The 24,686-nt window shown below is 53.7% G+C and overlaps 7 protein-coding genes across 7 annotated transcripts; 4 read left to right on the top strand and 3 right to left on the bottom strand.

Moving 5' to 3' along the window:
- Positions 1-485: 485 nt before the first annotated feature.
- aof2 (putative lysine-specific histone demethylase Aof2) lies at positions 486-5,369 on the top strand (the record flags this gene model as incomplete). Its single annotated transcript, XM_026743549.1, has 1 exon — positions 486-5,369. One exon carries the CDS (start codon positions 486-488, stop codon positions 5,367-5,369), a length of 4,884 nt encoding a protein of 1,627 aa, XP_026609394.1.
- A 485-nt stretch (positions 5,370-5,854) lies between these two features.
- Positions 5,855-8,200, bottom strand: trr1 (thioredoxin-disulfide reductase TRR1; the record flags this gene model as incomplete). The annotated part of the gene is made up of 4 exons (XM_026743548.1): positions 5,855-6,852; positions 6,930-7,058; positions 7,674-7,922; positions 7,972-8,200. The coding sequence occupies 4 exons, from the start codon at positions 8,198-8,200 to the stop codon at positions 5,855-5,857; spliced, it is 1,605 nt and encodes a 534-aa protein (XP_026609393.1).
- A 592-nt stretch (positions 8,201-8,792) lies between these two features.
- DSM5745_01531 (uncharacterized protein) lies at positions 8,793-13,064 on the bottom strand (the record flags this gene model as incomplete). The annotated part of the gene is made up of 7 exons (XM_026743547.1): positions 8,793-9,670; positions 9,722-10,017; positions 10,068-10,270; positions 10,325-10,450; positions 10,501-11,756; positions 11,818-12,945; positions 13,040-13,064. 7 exons carry the CDS (start codon positions 13,062-13,064, stop codon positions 8,793-8,795), a joined length of 3,912 nt encoding a protein of 1,303 aa, XP_026609392.1.
- A 1,222-nt stretch (positions 13,065-14,286) lies between these two features.
- Positions 14,287-16,809, top strand: kexB (kexin kexB; the record flags this gene model as incomplete). Its single annotated transcript, XM_026743546.1, has 2 exons — positions 14,287-16,037; positions 16,089-16,809. The coding sequence occupies 2 exons, from the start codon at positions 14,287-14,289 to the stop codon at positions 16,807-16,809; spliced, it is 2,472 nt and encodes an 823-aa protein (XP_026609391.1).
- A 563-nt stretch (positions 16,810-17,372) lies between these two features.
- Positions 17,373-18,921, top strand: DSM5745_01529 (sorting nexin-4; the record flags this gene model as incomplete). The annotated part of the gene is made up of 2 exons (XM_026743545.1): positions 17,373-17,663; positions 17,746-18,921. The coding sequence occupies 2 exons, from the start codon at positions 17,373-17,375 to the stop codon at positions 18,919-18,921; spliced, it is 1,467 nt and encodes a 488-aa protein (XP_026609390.1).
- Positions 18,922-19,314: 393 nt separating this feature from the next.
- DSM5745_01528 (uncharacterized protein) lies at positions 19,315-19,844 on the bottom strand (the record flags this gene model as incomplete). Its single annotated transcript, XM_026743544.1, has 2 exons — positions 19,315-19,422; positions 19,521-19,844. The coding sequence occupies 2 exons, from the start codon at positions 19,842-19,844 to the stop codon at positions 19,315-19,317; spliced, it is 432 nt and encodes a 143-aa protein (XP_026609389.1).
- A 1,108-nt stretch (positions 19,845-20,952) lies between these two features.
- Positions 20,953-22,562, top strand: DSM5745_01527 (putative ubiquinone biosynthesis monooxgenase (Coq6); the record flags this gene model as incomplete). The annotated part of the gene is made up of 2 exons (XM_026743543.1): positions 20,953-21,124; positions 21,193-22,562. The coding sequence occupies 2 exons, from the start codon at positions 20,953-20,955 to the stop codon at positions 22,560-22,562; spliced, it is 1,542 nt and encodes a 513-aa protein (XP_026609388.1).
- Between the last annotated feature and the right edge of the window lie 2,124 nt (positions 22,563-24,686).

Raw genomic sequence — 24,686 nt, 5'->3', positions numbered from 1 at the left:
ACTCAAGTACTTTGTCATTCCTTCGGCTCTGATCTGCTTTCACCAGTCTTAAATTATATCGGAGATACGTCCTGTCGCTTCCGCCTCGAGTGGTGCAAATTGCAAGGGTGGCTCTGCGCTGCGAACCCACTACGCTACCTGTAAGTCCAGCCCTGCCCTCACATACTCAACCCTCCATATAATCGAGCATCTTCTATCTCCGTATCTTTTGTATCTTTCTAACATCGGTCTCAGGTTTCCATCATAAGCACCTGTCCTCCTGTGCCCGCAGCCTGTCCTTCCCGACCACACAATTTTCGTATGAAGAGTGGGCCCACCATGGATGGATATGTTCATATCTGATATCTACACCAAGAACCGTCGTAATAATGGATGGGGATTGCATTCTACGCTTTTACTCATAGCTGGAATGTTATTTACGATAATTTAGGCCCAAGTCGGACTTGCTTGTCAACTATCGGTTTACTGGACGGACTCCTGACATGATGGAAGCTCCTCCTGTCCTGGCGGTACGCGCCGCAGGAAGCTTCTCCTCTCAGACAGAGACAATCCGTCCATATATTCCTTCGAGCGTTGTCGTTCACAGTAGCGAGCCTCCTGCGAAACAACCTCAACAACCTCAACAGCCGACTGGAGTGCAACCGCAACATGGGGCAACAAACTCATCTTCGACCCAGAACGATGCCGCTGGCACCGGCACCGGCACCGGCACGCTGGGATCTAGTACCATTTCTAATGGGATTGATTCTGCAACCCCAAATCTTGACTACATGACGTTCGATCTGACATCAGACACGGGCGGTAACACGCCGAATGATTCTACCTCTACTTCTTTTCCGTCTGCATCCAGCAATGGAAAGTCCAGCACGCCGTCAACGGTCGTAAATTTCACGTCGTCCGCTACATCTTTGAGCTCTGCTACATCTTTAGCGTCTACGAGAGCCGATACGCCAGACCAAACCAAGTTTCGCCCTCGTTCTTCCATTCCGTCACGCCTTCCGACCGCAGTGTATGCCCAGCAGTGTGTAGCGGCAGCATATGCGTCGAGGCTCAATCCCTACGCCCTTCACCACAAGGAGCAAGAAGCGTTGCAGGACTATTTGTGCCACCTTCATGTCACCGTCTACCTCAACATCCGCAACGGGATTCTCCGACTTTGGACCTGCAATCCCATGCTTAGTGTGAGCAGGGAAGAGGCTTTGGGGTGTGCCAAAGACTACCGTTGGATGAACCTTGCTTCCTTTGCCTATGAATGGCTTGTACGGAACGGGTACATCAACTTCGGTTGTCTCCAGATCCCCGAGACTCCGGTGCCCCCGAAAATGGGTCGCTGGAGTGAAAGTCCTGTGATTGTTGTCATTGGGGCAGGGATGGCGGGCTTGGGATGTGCCCGGCAGCTGGAAGGATTCTTCAAACACTACCACGACAAGTCCACATCTCCGCGTGTTGTTGTGCTTGAGGGTAGGCGAAGGATCGGCGGGCGGATATACTCACATCCTTTACAAAGCAAGTCGTCCACATTGCCACCGGGATTTACTCCAAAAGTCGAGATGGGTGCCCAAATCGTTGTCGGGTTCGACCGCGGGAACCCGTTAGATCAGATCATCCGAGGCCAACTGGCTCTTCCTTACCACATGTTGCGTGACATTTCTACAATTTACGATATAGATGGGACTCCGGTGGACGAAGTGCGGGACGCAACAGCAGAAAGACTCTACAATGAAGTGCTTGATCGCTCTGGCGATTACAGGTACAAGTCGGTGATAGTACCTACGGCGCAGGGCGAGCGCGATTATATCGACTCAGGGCGTGACATGACGGCAAGCGATGGTGTGACTGTGAGGCAGTATGAGGAGGCGCGAAGGGCAGGTACCATTGGCCTGTTGTTTCCGGCGAAACGCATTCGCCGCGGTGTAGGTCACAAAACTGCTGATCTTAAAACTGCGGCTGTTCCATTAGCGGACGATGATGAGGCGGAAGAGAACGCAGCTATTCTTGCATGCGAAGCTATGGGATGGAAGCTCAAACATGGGAACTCAGCAGATCCGAGGTTGGATCTAGGCCCCATTGCTAAGGCGTCGAAGTTTCAGACATTGGGTAAAACGATGGATGAGGGTGTCCGTCAATACCAACGCATGCTACCATTGACTCCCAAGGACTTGCGGTTGATGAACTGGCACTTTGCGAACCTCGAATACGCGAACGCTACCAACATCAACAACCTCAGCCTTTCCGGGTGGGACCAGGATATGGGAAACGAGTTTGAAGGAGAGCATTCCCAGGTCATTGGAGGATACCAACGGGTTCCTTACGGGCTATGGTCCTATCCCACGAAACTCGATGTTCGAACAAACAAGAATGTTTCTCGCATTACCTACGACTTTCACGGCTCAAACAAGCACAAAACGGTCGTACATTGCGAAGACGGCGACTCCATTGCGGCCGATATGGTGGTTTACACTGGGTCTCTTGGAACTCTGCAACACCGAAACGTCCAATTCTCCCCACCTCTTCCTGAGTGGAAATGGGGAGCTGTTGACCGTCTTGGTTTTGGGGTGATGAACAAGGTTATATTGGTTTTCGACAAGCCCTTTTGGGATGCTGAAAGAGACATGTTTGGCCTCTTACGCGAACCGACAAACAAAGATAGCATGGTTCAAGAGGACTACGCTGCCAACCGGGGCCGCTTCTACCTGTTCTGGAACTGTATGAAGACCGCAGGACTTCCAGTCTTGATAGGTCTCATGGCCGGCGATGCCGCTCACCAGGCCGAGCGCACGCCTGATGCTGAAATCATTGCTGAAGTCATGAGCCAGCTACGTAACGTCTTCAAGCAAACGGCTGTTCCAGATCCTGTAGAAACAATCATCACTCGCTGGGCTAGCGACAAGTTCACTAGAGGCACCTACTCCTATGTTGCAGCGGAGGCACTTCCAGGTGACTACGATCTCATGGCTAAACCAGTCGGCAACCTCTACTTCGCTGGCGAAGCCACCTGCGGCACCCATCCAGCAACCGTCCACGGCGCATACATCTCAGGGCTCCGAGCCGCATCCGAAATTATCGACTCAATCCTAGGCCCAATATCAGTCCCTATCCCTCTCGTCCCAGAAAAGGGCAAAACCACAAACTCAGCCAATTCCAATGGAACTCCAATCACCACCCCGCACATCCCACTTGACACAGAAGTCAACACTCCAGAAATCCCACCTCAGCAACAAACCCGCCCCACAACTTCAGCTACCAACTCATTCGCTTCCATCTGCCGAGACGCCTACGAACAAGCCGAGAGCGCAGCCGTCATAGCTCAAACCGGCAAACCCATCGACCGCCCCAACCGTGTCGGCATAAACCCCTTCATCCTTTACCAGAAGGACTGGGCGCAAAAAGCCCGCGACGACTGCGACGCCGAGCACCAAGCCAAAACAAATGACCCCAATGCAAAGGCGCCTCGGGATACGGTCCGCGCCGTGCTAGGCCAGATGTGGCGGCAGGCGCCGGAGGACGTGAAGCGTCCGTATCTCGAGCAGGCGGAGGTGAATCGGCAGACGAGCGCGGAGATCGCGGACAAGTGGAGGAGGGATAATGCGGAGTGGGAGAGGAAGAACGCGACTGCGAGGAAACGCTGGCGTCAGGAGAATCCGTTTGATCAGTGGGTTGCGGCGCACTTTGGCGAGCCGCCGAGGAAGAAGGTTGACTCGACGAATAAGGAGTTTGTTTCGGTAGCTACTCCTGCTACTACGTCTACTCCCGCTACTGCTACTGCTCCTGTTCCTCATCAGCCTGCGGTGTCATCAGGTTTGGCTGGGATGTCTACTCCTGCTACTCCTCTTCCTCAGTCCGGGACATCGTCTGGGCCAGCTGGAATATCTAGTAATCCTGTTTCTGTCCAGCCTGGGGCATCTTCTGGATTAGCTGGGGCATCTACTCGTATTCCTGCTGCTGCTACCCCTTCGGCTCCTCGTCCGTCAGGGCCGCCATCTGGATTAGCGGGGACCAGCGCGCAGAATACGAACACTTCTTCGAATTCGAATAGAATTGCAACCACAACCCGAACCCCCAATACGAATGCGAATTCGAATGTTCCTACTTCAAGGACAAGCCTCGCAGCACCAATGCCGTCCACTAACCCGCTGAAAGCGAACGGGTACATGAGCGCGAATCCAAACAAGAATTGGAATCCAAACGTCCCTCGGCCGTGGATGGGCTCGGCAGCACGAATGCCCTCCGCTAGTACGCAGACCATGAACGGGTTGAGGAATACAAATGCGAATGCGAATGCAAACGCAAATCCAAACGCCCGTCCGAATCCGACTCCGACTCTGACTCCGAATACGAGCTCGAATGTCGCTACATCAAGGACTGGTCTGGCAGCACCGGCGCCCTCTGCTAACACACAGAACGGGATTAAGAATTCGTTCCCGAATCTGAATTCGAGTGTCCGACCGCCAGGGACGCTTGGGGCACCCATTCGCCCTGCTAACGCGCAGAATACGAGCGGGTATCGGAGTGCAAATACGTTCACGACGTCGAATAGCCCTAGACCGGGGACAGGCCTCAAATCACCAATGCCCTCTTCTAGCACGCAAAATGCGAACGGGTTCAATAAAAATGCGGCTCCGTCTCCAAATCCACGTGCGAATTCGAATGCCCCGGGGACAGCGATAAGTCGCTCGCCATCAATGCCTTCTGCTAGTACGCATAGTGCGAACGGGTTCAATAGGAATCCGAACTCGAGCCCAAATCCAAATGCGAAAACCGCTTCTGCGGGGATAGGCCGGTCACCATCGATGCCCTCCGTTAGCACACAGAATACGAACGGGTCCAATAAGAATGCACGTCCCGGCCCAAGTTCATATGCGCATATTCCGGGGGCAGGAATAGGCCGTTCGACATCAATGCCCTCAGCCAGCACGCAGAACGCGAACGGGTACAATAAAAATACGAATGCGAACCCTAGCCCGAACCCAGCTGCGAATGGGCCTTCTTCTGGCATAGTCCGCTCACCGTCAATGCCCTCAGCCAACACGCAGAACGTGAGTCTGTGTCGAGATGGGTGTAGACATGCAAATCCCGGGAGTCCGAATCAAAAGCCGGATGCTCCCGACCCAGAATCCCGTCGTGCAGCACCCTCGCCCTCTGCCAGCACACAACTCACGAACGAGCTCAACAAGACGATCCCGAATTCGAGTTCGACTTCGAATCTGAATGGGAATGGCAATCTCAATGGACCTAGATCAGGGACGGCCCGTGCACCGACAATCTCAACGCCAGCGCCGATGTCGGTGCCGAATATGTTCTCCTCTTCCACGGGTGCCCGACCTCGAACGAATAGGTGGTGGTCGCCGTCGTATCTGGGTGGGCCATAACGCTTTAATACTTCTCGAAACAGATAGACTGGTGGTTTACCGGTGTGGAGGTTGATACACTCACTCACCTTCTCAGGGCCGGTTAGGAGCATTTACATTTAATGTAGTCTAGTGTCGCTAGATATTCGTAGGTTCGGTCCTTAAGACCAGCCTTTATTTTTAGATTACGGAATCAGGAATGGAATCTTAATCAAGAGAGGAAGATCGAGCGAGGTACCTGTAACGAACCCTGGCAGATTATTCTATCACGGTCTAGTCTATTCATAACGAAACGTAATGTAGTGTAGCCACCGACTCGAAAGAATCAACCAACCCGAGCTGGAAATGAAGTAAGATGTGAAAACGCTGAAGTCTAGTAACATATCATGACATGGAAAGAGCCGTCTAGATGGTGGAGATGGTGAAGATGAGGTTCGGAAGCCTCATCCGTCAGGTGAAGTTGTGGACGGTCGAGATGAGAGAAAGGTGGAAGGGGTAGAGTGTATTTACAGAGCGGGGTTGGCGTGGGGAGGGGGGATGTCCTCGACTGTCTCGTTCTCGCCGATGTAGCGTTCGGCCTCGAGGCCAGCAATGCAGCCGGAACCGGCACTGGTGATGGCCTGGCGGTAGCGCTTGTCCTGGACGTCACCGCAAGCGAAGACACCCTCGACGCTGGTGAAGCTGGTGCCGGGGGTAGTGGCGATGTATCCATCCTCGTCGAGCTTGAGCTGGCCCTTGACGAGGGCAGTGGCGGGGTCGTGGCCGACAGCGTAGAAAAGACCGTTGGCCTCGAGGGTCTCCTCCTCGCCGGTGCTGACGTTCTTGACCTTGAGGTGGGTCATCAGGCCATTGGGCTTCTTCTCACCGAGGACCTCGGTAGCGACGGAGTTGAAGCGGACGGTGACCTTGGGGTTGGCCAGAAGGCGGGTGGCCATAGCCTTGGAGGCACGGAGCTTGTCACGGCGGACAAGCACGGTGACGCTGCTGCCGTATTTGGTGAGGAACATGGCCTCCTCGGCGGCGGAGTCACCACCACCAATGACGAAGAGGGGCTTGTTGCGGAAGATGGGGACGGCGCCGTCGCAGACAGCGCAGGCGCTGATACCGTTCTGCCAGTAAACGTCCTCACCAGGGAGGTTGAGGCGGCGGGCATTGGCACCGGTAGCAATGATGACAGCGTCAGCGGTGTGAGCGGGCTCGTTGTCGGGGCCATCGTTCCACTCGGTCCACAGCTTGAAGGGCTTCTGGGAGAGGTCGAGGCGGGAGATTGTCTCGGTGATGACCTCGGTTCCGAAGCGGATGGATTGTTTGCGCATGGCGTCCATCAGCTCTGATCCATTGATTCCTTCGGGGAAACCGGGGAAGTTCTCGACGTCGGTGGTGGTGGTAAGCTGGCCACCGGCGGCGGTGCCATTGGCGAGCATACCCTCATAGAGGACAGGCTTGAGTTCCGCCCGCGAGAGGTAGATGGCGGCGGTGTGAGCGGCGGGGCCGGAGCCGATGACTGCGAGGGGTTAGCCACCTCTACCCCCTGGACATGACATATGCATGCATGACAGCATCAATGGAGGGTATACATACTGACTACTTTAGTGTGAACCATTCTGGAGGTTGAATTGACGCGCAGGGGCGTCGTGAACGAGTTTGATAGGACGGACGGAGCAGCAGGCGTGTTCTGACGGTAGAACGAGACAGCGGCAGCGGTGAATCCTATGGAGGAACTAAGTGTGGAAGAGAAGGGAAACCGACGAAAGGCTGAGGAAAACAGATTGGCGGTTGTAGAATGTAAAAGGTAAGAGAGTGAAGATAGAAGGGACGGAGGGGGGCTTTTAATTAGGCTCGAGGGGCAACGAGTGGGGACAAAGCACGACGACAGCAAAGGAGGGCTGGACGATCGGGATTAGCTAAGAAGAAGAGTCTTCTGGACAAAGATCAGATAAGAAACACGCGGTGAAAGCGAAGGGCCTGTTTGATTCTTGATCTCTAAGCAACACTGTGGTCCATGGGCCCCGAACTTTCTCCTGCAAAAAAACTGCGCGGTCACGTGTGGCCGAGACCGCCGCGATTATCAATCTTCTCTGTGTGCCTGTCCTATGCAAACACCCTCCGGTTCCAGTCCGACGCAAACTGGAACACTCATTAATCTCATTATAGATCAATTGTTCGAGACAAAGAACAACTCACATTCCACGCATCAATCTTCAGCACCGAAGAATCGTTCCCGCGCTCGACGTTGGTCAACTCCCCGATCGCTACCCCGGATTAATAACCTTAGCCATCCAATCCCTCCCCATCGCCACTCGGCTCTTACGCGGAGTAACTCACCAAGCACATTATTCAGCCAGTAATAGTCCGGATTGCCCGTCTCGAACACCAGCCGGAGATGCAGATTCCCCGAGGGAGCCTTCGGCCCAGACGTCTGGATGAAGATGTCCGCGCCGTCGTCTGTCCGCAGGTTATACCGTGTGTCGGCGGAGAAGACCCCGGTTTTGGGATCGACGGTGCCCCAGTCTGCGCCGACGTCTAGGATCGTGCCTGTCGCAGGGATTGGGTTGTTAGTCTTGTCCGACTCCCCTATGTTCCAGCCAGATTGAGGCCTGGCTTCATAGGTAGGTCTACATACCGGACAGCCGGGGACCAGTAAAGTTGCCTCCGACGATGGGAATCGCCCGTCGAGTACCTTTGGGCCCATCTTCGTTCATGAGTGTGCCCTTGCAGTACACGTATGCTGTGTAGAGGTACGACAGTTGCGGTGGCTGGGGTTCGGCACTTGTAGCGGCGACGAGCGGGGCTTCAGAGACAGTCTGGATAGCCAGCGTCGCGAAGATGAAGTCGCGTAGTCGGTAAAGCATTGTTGTAGATCAGTCGTAGTAGATTCAAATGATATGTCTTCAAGATGATGAATATATCTCTTCGCATAAACATCGGCATATATATATACCCCAGAGCCCCGTGGGGAAATGTCTTCGGATGGCATCATAGCGCTATCACCTCCCCTCTCATCGGTCGATACTTGCCAAAGCAGGAAGGATAACCAGGTCAAGCCGTGGACAAAGTTGCTCGATCGCCGACGTGAACAGCCGGGGAGAAGTGCGGAGTGCATGTTTCGGCAAGAGGACAAGCCTGAGTACCGATCGATTATATAGATCCGAGGCAGTGAGGAGTTGGAGATCTGTGCATAAAGTACGGAAAAGGATGGTGACCGGAAAACCCGGATATTATAGCCAGTCTACTCTCAGAATATACATCAAGGACGTCTAGGATAGAATAGATACATAGCATACCCTACCCAAGGCATTAAGGGTAAATGCTGTATAGAGCTGTGTACATGCGGGTCATGAAGATCATAAATCATCAACATAAGTCATCTCAAAATACAAGTCAAGTGAAGCCAAATCGTAAAAATATCCAGGCCATGTGCATCATTAAATGTGCTTTTCCCCGTCACCTATCACGCCGTCCAAACCACTTCTTAATGCTGGTGCTGCGCTTTACATTGGGTCTAGGTTCGGGCTCCGGCGAGAGGAATAGCTCCGACTCGTCTTCATCATCATCATCGTCATCGTCGTCGTCGTCGTCATAGTACTCATCATAGTGTCGACGCATGGGAGGTGCTGGAGTCGGTGCAGGTCTAGGGACCACTGGAACTGCCGCTGGGTGAGGTTGAGGGTGTCCTTCTCTGGGCGGTGCTGGGGGAGGGGCATGGGTATTGTGCATTTCCTCCTCCTCGTCGCTGAACTCTTCTTCTGCTTCATCGTCGTTTATAGAAGGTTTGCTCGAGGCGTTGCGCCGAACACCGAGCCATTTCCGCCAGCCCTTGGTCACTGGCACCGCGGGGGGTTCATCCTCGGTGCCTTCGAACCAGAGCGCCGGGATGAGCAATTTATACGGCACCGTGATACCCGATGGGTCCCTGGGGTTGAGTTCCAGGTTCAACGTGATGGCCAGCCCGCCTTCTAGATTAACGAATGTGCCTGCGCCGTCGTCTCCGCGTTTGGCTGCTTTCTTGGAGGACTTTTGGCTTAGATTGGTTGGTCGTCGGAGGAATGGACCGGGCCGAAATTCTGCTGGCGGCGGCGGGAAATAGGAATCTCCTGTTCCTGCTGGAGGGAACGGCCCGTCCATGCTCATGCGCCGTTCGGGGGCAGGGCGGCCTAGGTTGAATTCCTTCGTTGGTGGTCGACCCTTGCTGGAGAGTCGTCGCAGGAGCCCTTGAGGCCTCTCTCCGCGGCCCAACGACAATGTTCGTTGTAGCAATTTCGGGCGGGGCTCATCGAAAGGAGCTGGAGCCTCGGACTCTGGGGTTTCCGGTGGCGTGGCACCTGGTTCTTTTAGCAAAGATACGGCGTCACAATCAAAGCGCTTGGACATACCAGGCTCATATAAGCGGAGAGAACACCAGTTCCTCCTCGGTAGCATGCGCTTATTGTTGCGCGGTTTGTTATTGACATCATGGGTGAAAAATGGGATCATCTCTTCGTCAGTATTGCTGTCCATGTGATGCACTTGGTTTCGTCGGTTGAGTGTATCGGATATCATTTCAGTCACAGGGGCGTCTGCAATGCCGGAAGAGATGACGTTGGGCATATATCGGTAGTCCCTATCCTTGGGGATGTTGAGGTTGGGATTCGAATAAAACTGCCCGACTGCAGCTAGATGGACATCACCGCTAGTGAAATTGTCAGTGTTTATCACATTTACCAAGGCGCTTGGTCTTACCTAAGGATAGTCACCCGAATCGATTTCTCGGCGGCAAGATCTTGAAGATCTTCTATGAGGTACTTTCTTTCCGACTTCAACTGCTTTGCTGTCCAATGATCATCAAAGATTTCAACTTTGGCGCCATGTCGGTTTACTAGTCCGCCGAAGAGCCCGGCTTTACCGAGTGACTGTCTGCTGTTCAAAATATTCTTCACCATAGCCTGTCTATCGTCAGCGGGAGCTGTAGTATTTTCAAGGCTCAAGCAGGTACATACCACTCGAGGGTACGCAATGGGGATGCTCAATAGCACTACCAGATGCTTGGTTTCGCCCTTGACAATCTCACGGTGACACCGGTCCCAGATAAGATCGGACGAATGCTCACTGATAATTTCGTCATACTACGTAGTAGATTAGCATGCCTCTTCAAATCGCGGGCCTCATGACATACCATCCGCTCGGTCCTGCAGTCAAGTCCTAGGAAAGATATTCCGTTGCCAAGTGACATGAACAAGTGCCTGCTGCGCTGATTGATGTACGGCCCTGGCTCGGCGCCCAGAATCCAGCTGGGTTCATCTGCCTCGGTTTCTTCAGGCACACTATGGTGCTGGAATAGCATATAGTACTTGAATGCGAGATTCCCGAGACCTGAGATTACAGCCGAGCTCATAAACTCGTCCGGGTACGAGCCAAACCCTTCGAGGATCTCATGGTCGTTCCATATGTTCACCATGGGTATTTGCGAATTGGCGAGAGAGTAAAGGCCTTGGGAGAACCATCTACAGTAGTTTTCCAGGTACCCATTTTCTAATTCGTTCTTGAACTCGGGGTTAAGCTGAGTCTCGTATCTTTCGCTGGCGTCTCTGATCTTCAGCCATTCCTGGAAATACATTGACTCCGCGGTGACTTTGTCGTTGAATACCTGGTCCCCACCACCAATCATGACATGGAATGGACGTGTCTGATGCTCGTTAAGGACGTCTCGCCACAGAGGATCCGGGCCGCAAAACTTGTTCGAATCAACACCAGGAGTGAAGCCGTTACCGGAATGGTACATCACGTTCATCGCCTGTCCCTTGGCTGGCACCCAGAAACCGATAGCGGGGCCTTGGTTCAGACGATACGCAATGCGTTGTTGCTTCCTGCCCAGTTCAATCTCGAGATTGAATCTCCAAAATGTGACATCTCTCCCGGAGTCAGCGTAAAGGCGGAAGCCTGGAATCTCTTTATACATCCCAACTGTTTCTCCGTCTAGTGAATGAACCCTGTTCGCAGGTACTGGCTGCTTGAGGCCATAGTCTATGGCACTCGGGGACATTTCGTAAATCCCGTCATCGTTCTCCACTGAAGAAAGGTCGAGCTGCTCTTCCGTATGGTCAACGGGTTTGACATAGAGGGGGCGGCCATCTCGGCCCAATTTCGTCAATCCGGCGGTTGGGTCAATGTACTCTGGTGGCAACTGTACGTTCTCACTATTGACCTGGACAGGTGGCGGCGGAAGAAGATCCATCGGCTGAGAAAACAGCCTCAATGTAGGCACAGGTTCGTACGAGGAGATGGAGTCCTTGGTCACGATCAAGATAGTGCCTCTCCAAGTCTCTTTATCGATTGGCCCGTTTGGCCCATTTATTGTCGCGCGCCTTATACCTGTATACCGAAGCAAAGGTCCGCATTTCAAGAATATCAGGGGTTGGAAGCGCTTGTGTGCTGCGTATCAAGCCATCGTTAGCATTCAGATGCCTACATAAACCATTCAATCTCAACTTACACATTGGCTTCTGGACAGATGGCTGCTGGTAATTCTTTGGCAGCGCCCTGCTCTGACGGCGATCTCGGGTACCGGATTCCCACCAAGCCTTATTCCTGTCCACATCCAAGGCCTGTAAATCAAAGTCGGAGGCTCCGAGTCTCACAGTGCGTGCGGTCTTCCACTCAGACAGCGGAGGGGGCGTTGGGGGTGGTACATTGAATGAAACAGTATGACGCTTGGACTTGGTCTGCGGGCGCTGTATGTTCTCATTGCTCTCCGGCACTATAGACTCCGCACTATCTCGTATCTCGTGGGGACTAGGTATTTTATCAGACGGAATAATGGCAGCTGGCGAAGGAACAGGCCGCCCATTCTGTCTGGCTTGTTCCGGGCTGCTGCCAGATAGAGGAACCCTCACCCGAGCGTCGGTGGAGGGTTGGCTAGCCGTCGGTGATCTAGTTTGAGCTGTAGTGGCTCTGCGATCCTGACGTGCCATCTCAGGGTGAGGTATAACAAGGCTGCTTCGTGGTAGTGCCTGATTTGGTTCGTGTGGGGACATCTGAGGCTTCTCCGGCTGGTGCGTGATTGACACTGAACGCCTAGCAGTGCTGCCGCCGTTTACTGGTCTTATTGACGGAGGTTTGTTGCTCGCATCTTGATTTTCCAATAGTGGTCGTGCCCCGGAGCCATGGAGCGACGGCGCTCTTGCGCGTGCAGTCTGCGGCCTCGTGACGTCTGATTTCTGCTGCGGAATGATGTTATCCTGCCTGTCATACCCGCTGTTTTCCTGTTGCCTTGGCTCTTTCCGTGAAGGTCGCCGAGCGGGAACTTCGTTTTCGTATGTAGGTTGTTGCACAGCTGCTTTGGCGGCGACTCTTGAGGGCTCTGGCTCTGGAGTCACCGCAGATTTCGCAGTCGCAGCAGCCATCCGTTCTCGCAACTTCCTTTCGGCTTCCAATGCGCGGGCTCTCTTCTCTTCCTTACTGATACCACCAAGGGCGACCTCGAGCTTCTGGAGTGGAGACCGGCTATACGCCCAATCGCGCTGTTCGCCCGTCGAGGATTTTAACGTGTCGGACCGACTCAAGCGTGCCGCCTCGTCCTGCGAGGCTGGTGAGCCATGGTCTTCCGGTAATGCAGATGGACCTAACAACACAGCTTGTCAGTTTGTTTTGAAATGCCCATGAAAGAGATTTTCCATTCCCGCTAGTGACAAGGCTGTCGTAAAGAAGAAGTATACCTAAGCTTGTTCGCCGGGCTGCCATGGTGCCGTTCGCCGGAGCTCGAGAGCTCCCGGTGGACATGTCTTCAGATGTGCTTCAGCAATCGCTTACTCTCGAACTTCGCAAGCGGAGCAATGTTGTTATGCTCTGTACACAGTAATGAGTTGCAGTCAGCTGCCCAACACTGCAACCGAAGTATAGCCCTTTGCGCGCACTCTCTGCCGGCTCTGTTCGAAATTTCAATGGGTGGAAGTGTCTAGATCGCCATCCCGTGAACAAAGTACACGTAAGTTAATGCTGCATAAGCTGCCGAATTGAAGTTAAGGATGGCCGAGTGCTTGTAACAGGCGTGCGGCGGTCTCTGCCAGTGGCCCTGTCAGCCGTATGTACAAGGAGTCAGCGACAGTATACAACCACAAGACAGGCAGCAGTCGGGTGCAAGAACAGTTTAGGCAGCGAAACAATGGAGAAGAGGACGTGGATGAGATTGTTGCGATGAGATTTTATCTAGGATGACGCTGCGCATGCATTGTGAGAGTGGCTGGGCCCAGCCTCCTCGTCTGATCTTGCGGGGCTGCACGACAAGAAACCAGCCAGGCACCATCGCTTTGGACCACGTTGATCTGATCTGATTTGATCTGATTTGTTTCATGTGAAAAAGCAAAGACACAACTCCGGTGTACTGCAGAAGAGTTCAGGATCTGTCAGGGACTCGGTATAGTCCATGATGAGCACCAAACGCCAATGCTCTGCAGGGAACGATGGGAGTGGAGCTCCGTTTTTACCCATACTATTCGAAGGGTAACAGAATAACGGATCATGAGCCATCGTTTGGCTTCCTATACAATCAATAGAGCATTTACTTCCGTCCAAAGTTTGCCTTTGTTTCTGGCGCGTACTAAATCCGCCCCAACTTGGCGTGTCAGCCTTAGGAGTGAGGAACCCACAGTTCAGTTCAGGAGGCGATCCATTCTCTCCGGAGTACTTCCACCAACACCTCCAGGCTCCGCTCATTATTCACCTTCAGACCCTCTCCCTAAGACCACGGGGATTTTCTTCTTCTTGTTTCTATTATTGTGACCTTCATTTATAACTGTGCTTGAATAGACAGTTGTTTCCCTACCAAGCTTTGTGGCCTCGTTGTTTTTTGTGCTTAGTCCCACACGCCGTCCTCCAATGTCAGGGTGTTAGTTGTCCTTATTGTCGACTGTTTGTTGAGGAGTCCTGAACGTCACCCGCCTTCCATTCTCGCCCTCCTGTCACAATGCGTTTTCAAGGTGCAGCAGCAGCAGCCTTAGGCTTGTTCTGTGCCGCTACCGCTTCGCTTCATCCTCGCCGCTCCTATGAGACTCGCGACTATTTCGCCCTCCACCTCGACGCCGCTACTTCCCCGTCGGATATCGCTGAACGCTTAGGTGCTCGCCATGAAGGTCAGGTAGGAGAGCTTGACGGTCATCATACATTTTCCTTGCCTAGTGAGAACAGTGCCGATCTCGATGCGCTTCTCGGAGACCTACAAATCAAGAGGAAGCTGCGGCGACGTGGCGACGACGCTGGCCTTGAAGAAAGAGACGAAGACCTCGCCGGTATTCTATGGTCCCAGAAATTGGCCCCTCCGAAGCAACGGCTCGTAAAGCGATCACCTGCGCCCGAGAAGCTCACCAGAGAATCGGCCAGCGACGGAGAGAACGTGGAAGCTGTCCAAGCCCGGAGTAAGCTTATATCCACTCTCGGTATTGAAGATCCAATCTTCGGGTCACAATGGCACCTCTTCAACACCAAACAAGTCGGTCATGACCTGAATGTTTCGGGCGTCTGGCTAGAAGGCATAACCGGAAAGGGCGCGACAGCTGCGATTGTGGACGATGGCTTGGACATGTACAGCAACGACCTAAGCCCCAACTACTTCCCAGAGGGCTCTTATGATTTCAACGACCATACCCCAGAACCTAGACCCCGCCTTCGCGATGATAGACACGGCACCAGATGCGCAGGAGAAGTCGCCGCCGCGAGAAATGATGTCTGCGGCGTCGGTGTCGCTTATGATAGCCGTATTGCTGGAATTCGAATCCTGTCTGGACCAATCGACGATACTGACGAGGCTAGCGCCATCAACTATGCCTATCAGGAGAACGACATCTACTCATGCTCTTGGGGCCCCCCGGACGATGGGGCTACAATGGATGCACCCGGCATTCTCGTTAAACGGGCTATTGTTAACGGCGTCCAGAAGGGTCGCGACGGAAAAGGCTCGATTTTCGTGTTCGCAGCCGGGAATGGCGCGGGCTCTGAAGACAACTGCAACTTCGACGGCTATACTAACAGCATTTACAGCATAACCGTCGGGGCAATTGACCGCGAGGGACAACACCCGTATTACTCAGAATCATGCTCCGCGCAGCTGGTAGTTGCTTATAGTAGCGGAACATCTGATTCGATCCACACTACCGATGTCGGTACAGACAAGTGCTACTCCATGCACGGGGGCACATCTGCCGCGGGCCCGCTGGTTGTCGGTGCTCTTTCTCTTGCTCTGAGTATTCGCCCAGAGCTCTCATGGCGCGATGCGCAATACCTCATGATTGAGACGGCGGTCCCGGTCGACGAAGATGATGGAAGCTGGCAAGTCCTCAAGTCAGGGAAAAAGTTCAGCCACGATTGGGGATATGGAAAAGTTGATGTCTACAGCCTCGTGCAGAAAGCGAAGACTTGGGAATTGGTGAAGCCGCAGGCTTGGTACCACTCGCCGTGGCTGAGGGTACAACACGAGGTTCCGCAGGGCGACAAAGGCGTTGCTGCGTCTTGGGAAGTGACCGAGCAGTTTATGAAGGATGCAAACATCGAGAAACTCGAGCATGTCACTGTGACCATGAATGTCAACCACTCACGCCGTGGCGATCTGAGTGTGGAACTTCGTAGCCCCGGTGGCATAGTCAGTCACCTCAGCACCCCAAGAAAGCACGACAATGCAGAAGTTGGCTACGTTGATTGGACGTTTATGACGGTTGCCCACTGGTAAGAATCCCACGCAACCAGCAATGATGAATAAAGCTAACAGAGTATTAGGGGTGAATCAGGAGTCGGAACTTGGACTGTTATTGTCAAAGACTCGACTGTCAATGATGATGTTGGGGAATTCCTTGACTGGCGCCTTAACCTCTGGGGTGTGGCTGTTGATGCATCTAAACAAAAGTTGCACCCCCTTCCAGACGAACACGACGATGATCACACCATTGAGGATTCCATTGTTGTCACAACCAGCGTTGACCCAGCACCGACTGCCACCAAACCTCCAACTGAGCCTTCGCATACGGTTGATCGCCCTGTGAATGTTAAACCTACTTCGACAGACACTGCTCCTTCTGAGACTGAGACTGAAACCCCTACACCTACCCCGAGTCCAGCCTCTGACAGCTTCCTTCCCTCTTTCTTCCCAACCTTTGGTGCCTCCAAACACACACAGGTCTGGATTTACGCCGCGATCAGCTCGATCATTGTTTTCTGCATCGGGCTCGGAGTTTATTTCCACGTCCAGCGACGTAGACGTCTTCGCAACGACCGCGACGACTACGACTTCGAAATGATTGAGGATGAGGATGAGACGAAGGCTATGAATGGCTCATCGTCCCGTCGTCGTGGCGGTGAGCTTTACAACGCCTTTGCTGGAGAAAGCGAGGAAGAGCCACTGTTCAGTGATGACGATGATGACGATGAGCCGTACCGAGACCAGACATTAGGTGCTGAGCGCAGAAGCACAAGCGCAGATGATACCCGAAGAAACGACTAAGATGTTGTGGTTGTATTCTTATATTTATTGCTATTTCTCTTCCCTCATGTCCTAACCCCTCGGTCCTCTTCCTGTCTCTTATTGCTATTCTTGGATTACTGCATCACTCAGATGAGCACCTACAGACTACGTAAATGAACAAAATGTACATACCGCATCACCTACATGGAGCCAACTAGCAGTGGCCAACAACTATAACGCTACGGACAACATTCAAATCTGGCCAAGCATCTATCTAAACATTCTGTCCTGCACACAGCTAAAACACACCTCCTGTTTTAGAAGCCAAGAAGGTTTTGACCATGTATTCCGTACAGGATTGAATAGCGGGTATTAACAGTGAGCCTTGGCGATGACGCTGGGCACCCCATCGATCAACTTCACCTCCGCAACTCCCCACGACCTCGACAACCCCGACTGACCAGCCTCCTCTTCAGCGCCAATCATTATTTGAATCTGGGGCTGCAACACCACCTTTCTCACTGTCGCCTTTTGCTGTGTAGTTTCTGGCCAGCGTTCACGATACACTGCCACCCCTCGAGCAACCTGCCGCTCTCCCCTCCATGGATCACGACGACTTCGATAGCGTCTCGTGGCGCCATGGCCCAGACAGCGATACCTCACGACCCCCGACGTCTGAAACCGATACCGAAGAACAACATGAGAACCGTCGCGATCCCAATGGCAAGCGGAGGATGAGCTCGGCGAGCGAGATCCCCCAGGCGGGGCCACACGCCGACGCCTTGGACCTCGCAGGCATCGGAGATGGAGTATTAGAGTGTCGGGTGGATTCCCCGATCAAAGAGAACGACGGTACAAAAGATGCATACATTTCATACCTAGTATCTACGCATGTAAGTGTCCGTGAAGTGTTCAGGCCAAGCTATCTCGCTGCCTAAGCGAGCCCCGAAATCAAGCGTTAACAGGTAGCACCAGACCGATTTCAAGTCCTTTCAAAGATCCGACTTCACTGTGCGCAGGCGATTCACCGACTTTGTTTTCCTCTATAAGACGCTATACCGGGAGTACCCTGCCTGCGCGGTGCCGCCGCTGCCGGATAAGCATAAGATGGAGTATGTGCGCGGAGACCGATTCGGGCCGGAGTTTACCACGCGGAGAGCGTGGTCTCTGCATCGCTTTTTGAAGCGCCTGACGCTGCACCCGGTCCTGCGGAGGGCTCCTTTGCTAGCGATCTTCTTGGAGTCGCCTGATTGGAATGCGCATATGAGAGTGCGAGGGTCGCGGGCTTCGACAGGTGGATCGGATGGAGGTGGTACGGGGATCTTCGATAACTTCACCGACACGTTTGTGAATGCGTTTACGAAGGTCCATAAGCCAGACCGCAGGTTTATTGAGGTGCGGGAGAAGGCGGACAAGCTGGATGAGGATTTGAACCATGTCGAAAAGATCGTAGCGCGAGTTGCTAGACGCGAGGCGGACTTGGAGACGGATTACAATGATTTGGCCACGCAGTTCCGAAAGCTTGTACCGCTGGAGCCGGATGTCGAAGTGCCCTTACAAGTTTTTGCTGCCTCTGTTGAAGAAACAGCGCGGGGAATCAAGAATCTTAAGGACCACACGGATCAAAATTACTTGGGCTCCCTCCGCGACATGGAAGCCTACATATTATCTGTCAAGGCACTTCTAAAAACGCGCGAGCAGAAGCAACTCGACTTTGAAGCCCTGGTCGACTACCGCAACAAAGCGGTGGCGGAGCGGGACTCCCTCGCCGCGAATCCATCCTCATACTATGCCTCCAACCCGCTCACGTCCTCCCCAGCATCTTTCATCCGGTCGAAGATGGAGGACATGCGCGGAGTCGACCACGAGCAATCACGCCGAGAGCGGATGCGGAAACTGGAGCTGCGGATCGACGAGCTCACGCGGGAGGTGGAATCAGCCAAGACAACGTCGGAGATGTTTGACGAGGAGGTGGTGCGGGAGGTGGCAGACTTCGAGAGAATCAAGGCAATCGAGTTCCGAGATTCCATGGGCGCGCTGGCAGAACAACATATCGAGTTCTACCAGGGTGTACTGAACACTTGGGAACGATTTGTTGCTGAGATGGAGGAGGAACAGAGTAATGCGGGGGACGCTCATCCCAACGTATAACGTCTTGTCTGGTTTACTTGCCCTCTTTCAATCACCTACAAAGCTACAGCTAATTATTCCGAAGTATCTGCTTTTTGCCTCAAATACCAATTTCTCGCCTGAGCTTTTCAGTGAATTATCTTTTAACAGGTTGTCCAGAGCCCGTCTCCCGGTTGATTTTCACACCCATCCCATAAACAGATCTAGGGCAAGACCTAGTTGGAGCCCCATCGCCAACGGAATCCGTTCCATCTAGTCATTGCCCTTTTTATACTCTACGTTTGCAGCCCAGGTCATGAATCAATCACCATATGTGTATTTTCAGGCAGCAGTAGATCTAGCCCTGCCAATAGGAAACCCTCGCTAGGAGACCCAAATGAATACACCACCACCAACCCGCCCCAGAAACGAACCTCAAAACCTCTCCCTAATCCTCTGACTCTCCGCGTACTCGAAATCAGACGGACTCGGCTCACCCCGCGGATCTGATATCGCGGGATTCAGTGCGCGGCGCACCCATTCCTAGTCTCGTCAGTGCAACTTTCGCTACGTAGACATTTCCCTCCCACTGGGCTGTGCACGGTATGACAAGCGAAAGAAAGGCTGCTGGTGCTACACACCTCCCGATAGATCTGCTTCGGCGTCTTATTCTTGTTCTTCTTGCTTATGTCTGGCGTCCCTGTCCCCGTCCCCGTCCCTGTTCCAGTCGTCCCAGTCCCTTCTTCTCCGGCCATGAATTGCAGGTAGACCTCCTGGTCGTAGTTGACGGTGAAGGGGGCTTTGGGGTCGTGTGCGAAGTTTGCGCCCAGGCCTGGCCAGGCTGAGGATGTTTGGGGGCTGGGTTGTGTGTGCTGTGTCTTTGTCTTTGTTTGAGACTCAGCTGGTTTGGTGGATGATGAGGAGGCTGAGGGGCCGTGGGCGTCTGAGGCTTTGGTGTCGCTCATGTTGTTGCCTGCTTGCCTGTGTTCGATTGAAAGGTGGACAGGGGGGGAAGTTGGTGGGTGGATATGGAAATGGTAGACTAGATGTAGATATCAAACGGGGCTGATGTAGGCAGTGTAGGCAGGCAGTACCTATGCTCCCAGCCTGACGTCCACGATACCTACTCGACAGACTAGCGTTGCGGTGCGAATGATATAGTACTTGGGCCGGCCCAGCTGCAGGGGCTAAATAACTATAAGTTTATGACAGTATATCTATCTGGACCTAGGTCTAAGATGCGCGACGTCCACGTCGACGATGAACCCGGCCTTGCCACCACAACCCTCAGCTGAGCGGACCGACTGGTCTGCTAATGCTTATCCCGTAAATGCCAGCATTCCACGGACCACCGCCGGCAATCACGGATGGAACTTTGAGGTCCCTAAGAGCGAATGAAGCGTTGATGGTAGCGTGGCGCAGCGACACCCGCGTCATACCGGCGGTGGCAGTGACTGCATGTAGTCGTTCTAGTGCCTCGCTAGTAGCGCTCCTGGATAGCCCTGTGGGAGCGGGCGTCCCTGTGCATGCAGCATGCAGGAGAACGGTCTATATTTAGGCTGGGCTTTATTTTTGCTTTTGAGGCTGGTCACATTCGGACTTGTGCATAAGTATCTGCTGTGTGACCGGAACTGATTTCAGGGATGCCGGATCATTATCCATGAGGCCCCCGAGAGCACCGGCGATAAGATTGGAATGAAAGTGCAGCCGAAGAGACCGTGTTTGGGGAAATGGATAAGCAGAAGCACACCGTAGGACGAGGCTGAGTGTGCGCAGATATCCTGTGCTTGTTCCCAGGATGGTGATGGGCTTATGTAGGATGCCCGCGGACACCGTGGCTAAGGCCGTGCCCTGAGCATGATAATGCTAGCTCAGATGCTAAGAATAGCAAACCATAGAGATTAGCAGGTACACGAGCTGTGTAGATACCTCTTAGGCAAAGCAAGAGTCGCTGGAGGGCCGAAGGTGGTGATGTGCGACAACATGTTTGACGTGTTTGCACCAATCTCATGATCGGCCCAGCAGGAAATGTCCGGACGGGGTCGGACGGTTGAACCTCAACAACCACTCGATATGCGGCCGATTTCAACTTCGGCCCTTCGGCCGTATGTCTGTCCGTCGTGTCGATATGCGCGTGTCTCCAACAGGAGGAGGTTCGGGTCGAAACCTGCGCCGGTAACGGATATCTACGATGTGGTTTGCGTCGGAGGTGGTCCTGCGGGACTCGCACTTCTTGCTGCTCTCCGTATGCCATTGCCCATTCCACTTATACCTTACCATATCATGACTCGGATATACTAACTGGACGCATAGGCGCATCCCCCGCAACCTCAAAGCTGAAGGTCGCTCTCGTGGAATCGCAAGACCTCGACAAAGCCCGCTCGTGGAAGCTCGACCCGCACCAGTTCTCCAACCGCGTCAGCAGCCTCACACCCTCGTCGGTATCATTTCTACAGAAGATCGGCGCATGGGATCGTCTAGATGTTTCACGGACACAACCCTACCAGGGCATGGAAGTTTGGGACGGAGAAACAGGGTCCAAGATCTCATTCGACTGGTCCGCGGAGACCTCGCCGTTCGAAGATCTCCGCACCGTCGCAACAATGACCGAGAACGCCAACCTCGTGCACGCCCTTCTCTCTCGGATCGCTGCATCAGGTGACGAGAACCTCTCCATCTTCTCCAAGTCTACCGTATCCTCCATCGAGAACGGCGCCGCGGACGGTCCCAACGGCGCGGACCTCTCAGCATGGCCGGTTCTCTCTATCGCACCAGCCGGACCTGCCCGCCAAACTACATCGCCCTCCCGCATTGCCGCAAGACTTCTTGTCGGAGCAGACGGGATCAACAGCCCCGTCCGCCGGTACGCGGACATTTCCACAGACGGCTGGGACTACGAGCGCCACGGCATCGTCGCGACGCTATCCCTCGCCGACCAAGTCCCTCCTCTGTTCCCCCTCGGCACAAGAAACGCATACCAGCGCTTCTTACCCGCCCTCGGCGGCCCAATCGCCCTTCTTCCATTACCAGACAACAACGCCACGCTTGTCTGGTCCACGACCGTCGAGAATGCAGCTTACCTCAAGTCTCTGTCGCCCGGCGCATTCATTGCTATGGTCAACGCCGCGTTCCGCTTGTCTATGCCGGACCTCCAGTACATGATGCGCATGGAGCGCCCCTCGCCCTCTGTCACTAATCTGGACGAGGACCCGCACGAAAGCGAACTCACCTGGCGCCTTCAACATACCCCTGCCCCTTCGCATCTTCCGCCCATGGTTACAGGGGTGCAAGAAGGCACAGTCGCCTCGTTCCCGCTGCGCTTCCGTCACGCATCAACGTACATCTCGCCGCGGGTTGCGCTCGTCGGCGACGCGGCCCACGTCATCCACCCTCTCGCAGGCCAGGGACTCAACCTCGGTCTCGGTGATGTCGCATCGCTATCTAGTACGATCGAATACGCTGTCACACACGGCATGGATGTCGGCGATATCCTGACGCTCGAGCGATACACGGCGGAGCGGTACGCGACTAATGCGAAGATTGGCGGGACTTGCGATATCCTGCACAAGCTGTATAATGTGCCGGGTCAGGGTCCTGTTGCGTGGGGACGGAGCTTGGGATTCGAGATCATCGATCGCGTGCCCTTCTTGAAGGGGTTCTTGATGAGGAATGCGGATTCATGAGGAATGATCTCGAGGCCTTCTTGCTCTTGTAGCCGTTGTTGCAATATTTAATGTATTTCTAGTATATCGATGTAAACTATACCTCTTCCTCTACCGTCAAGCACACATCTATCCCTATTTGGCGCTGGCTTGCCGTAGCTTGCAGACTAGCGCTCGGTAAGCGCACGGGGTCCGGATTGATCAAGTGCTTCTTTATATAAAACCGCAGCGCAGAGAGAATCAGCCGTTGGCGGGCTTGCCTTTAGCCGAAAACCGAGTATTTCCGAAAGATAATCCCGACTGGTCCCTGGATGACAAGGTAGGTGATTTTGACGGTGAACCTTGATTGATCCTTGATCCTTGATCCTTGCAACGATGGCCTGAGAGTTATTCTGGAATCTTTCCAAGCAAGGTGCTGTTAACGAACCGGATTCGATCTGCATTGCCGCCAGAGTAAGCAGGAATGGTTGGTTGGAAATAATTGACGCAGTGGAGCGTTGACCAAGTTTGTTCCCCATGTCGGTGCAGGAAGATGTCGAATTGTCGATGCTCCCAGCCTATCAAGCGCTGTGATTTGATTACCCCATACTCTGCTTCAAGAATGAGTTTGTTAGTCGGATGGCCTCTTGCCTGTTCTGAACTTCTGTGCTGTTCGCCATGGAGCCTGTAGCCTAGATACATACTCCGGAATTGAAGCCTCCGAAACTCGAGCCCAAGTATCCTGGTGGCCGGTGGACTAGATATCGACTAGTTTCGGGGTTTGCAACCACTATCACCGAGAAAACGAGCGGCTTCAGCCCTCATCATCGACTCGTCGGACGGTAAAAACGGTATATTTCACTTGGTCGAGAACTTGATACGAGCTTCTGGCTTCGGGACTTGATCCGTGCACTTGGATTGGCCGATTCCATGACCTGCAACCGCAATAATTGTAAGATCTCGCGTAGCGATTGCAACGGTGACAAGCCACACAGGCGAAATGACGCTACTAGATCGAAAGTTGGGGTTAAGTGGCTATGGGTCCTAGATCAAGCCGCGATTGGCCAGAGCGCATTCATGTCATCTCTGGAATTCCACGTGGTTCGGTCGTCGGAACTGTTCCTTTCCTAGTGCGATACACACTGTCAGGCGGCTCAGGCCCGCGCGGTTAGGTATGACGTCTCTCTACCAGAAGATCCGGGGTAGCAATGACGAGGGCAGCCTTTCAAATCCAGGCTAGAAGCTTATTAGTGACAAGATGAGCAGGTACCCTCTGCCTATGATGGTTATTGCCGGGTGGCAGAGCGCGATGGCTGTCCTGATTGCTCCACATTACAGACGCCCGCCAAGAGCGCCGCCCAGTCGGAGACTTTGTAAAATCACGCACTAATTCCGCCTATCTCCTCTCTGTCTGACACGCTGTTGTGATCGCTAATCGCGCCAGGGCATCGCGGGTTTCAGACAAAATGGGCCTCCGGACTGCCGCAGTGCCGCCAGGTCGGGGTGCTGATAGTGCTTCGAATGCCGCCCTCGAGCAACTCGAACGGCCTTTGCCGTTGCGGTTGCACAGAATGACTCGTGGAGTACAGAGAAGCTAAGCCATGCCAAAGGGCTGGCAACGAATCAGAGGCCTTGGGGACATATTGGATGTAACCCTGCTGGACTGGGATAATAGCGAGTGCTGTTATTTATCCGCAGGATGCCCCTGCCGCGTCGAAACTGGTGGAAATAGTATGGGACGACGACCTGAACGCTCTGTGCCTCTCTAGCGGGATCCCCTCGTTCTAATCATGAGGTCGAGGTGTCATGTCGGAGGTGTGCACATGTGCAACAGAACAACTCGACGGTAGGGCGCTGGGGCGATGTAAGCGTCTCGTCTCACCGTATACTGCAGTTTGCGACCTTCGACAGCGCATCTGGAAGTTTCGTAGCCGCCCGAGCAGAATGCACTAGGTAAAGAACGTTGCACAGGGAGCCGAGTAGACAAACTCTCAGAGCCTACCAGGCAGACTGGCGCTCTGACAGCATATTGAAGTCTTGTCTGAGGTGAACATCATAAGGCCCCAATCGATCCTGGGGGCGCAAACCAGGTTCGCCTCCTCCACAACGAAGGGGACGAGCGACCGTGCAGACAAGCGAATTTGCCTCTGTCTTATACGGGTCAAC

This window comes from Aspergillus mulundensis (genome assembly GCF_003369625.1).
Source record: "Aspergillus mulundensis strain DSM 5745 chromosome Unknown scaffold_0, whole genome shotgun sequence".
Lineage (NCBI taxonomy): Eukaryota > Fungi > Ascomycota > Eurotiomycetes > Eurotiales > Aspergillaceae > Aspergillus > Aspergillus mulundensis.
The sequence above is the reverse complement of the archived record's forward strand: the minus strand, read 5'-3'. Positions and strand labels throughout refer to the sequence as shown.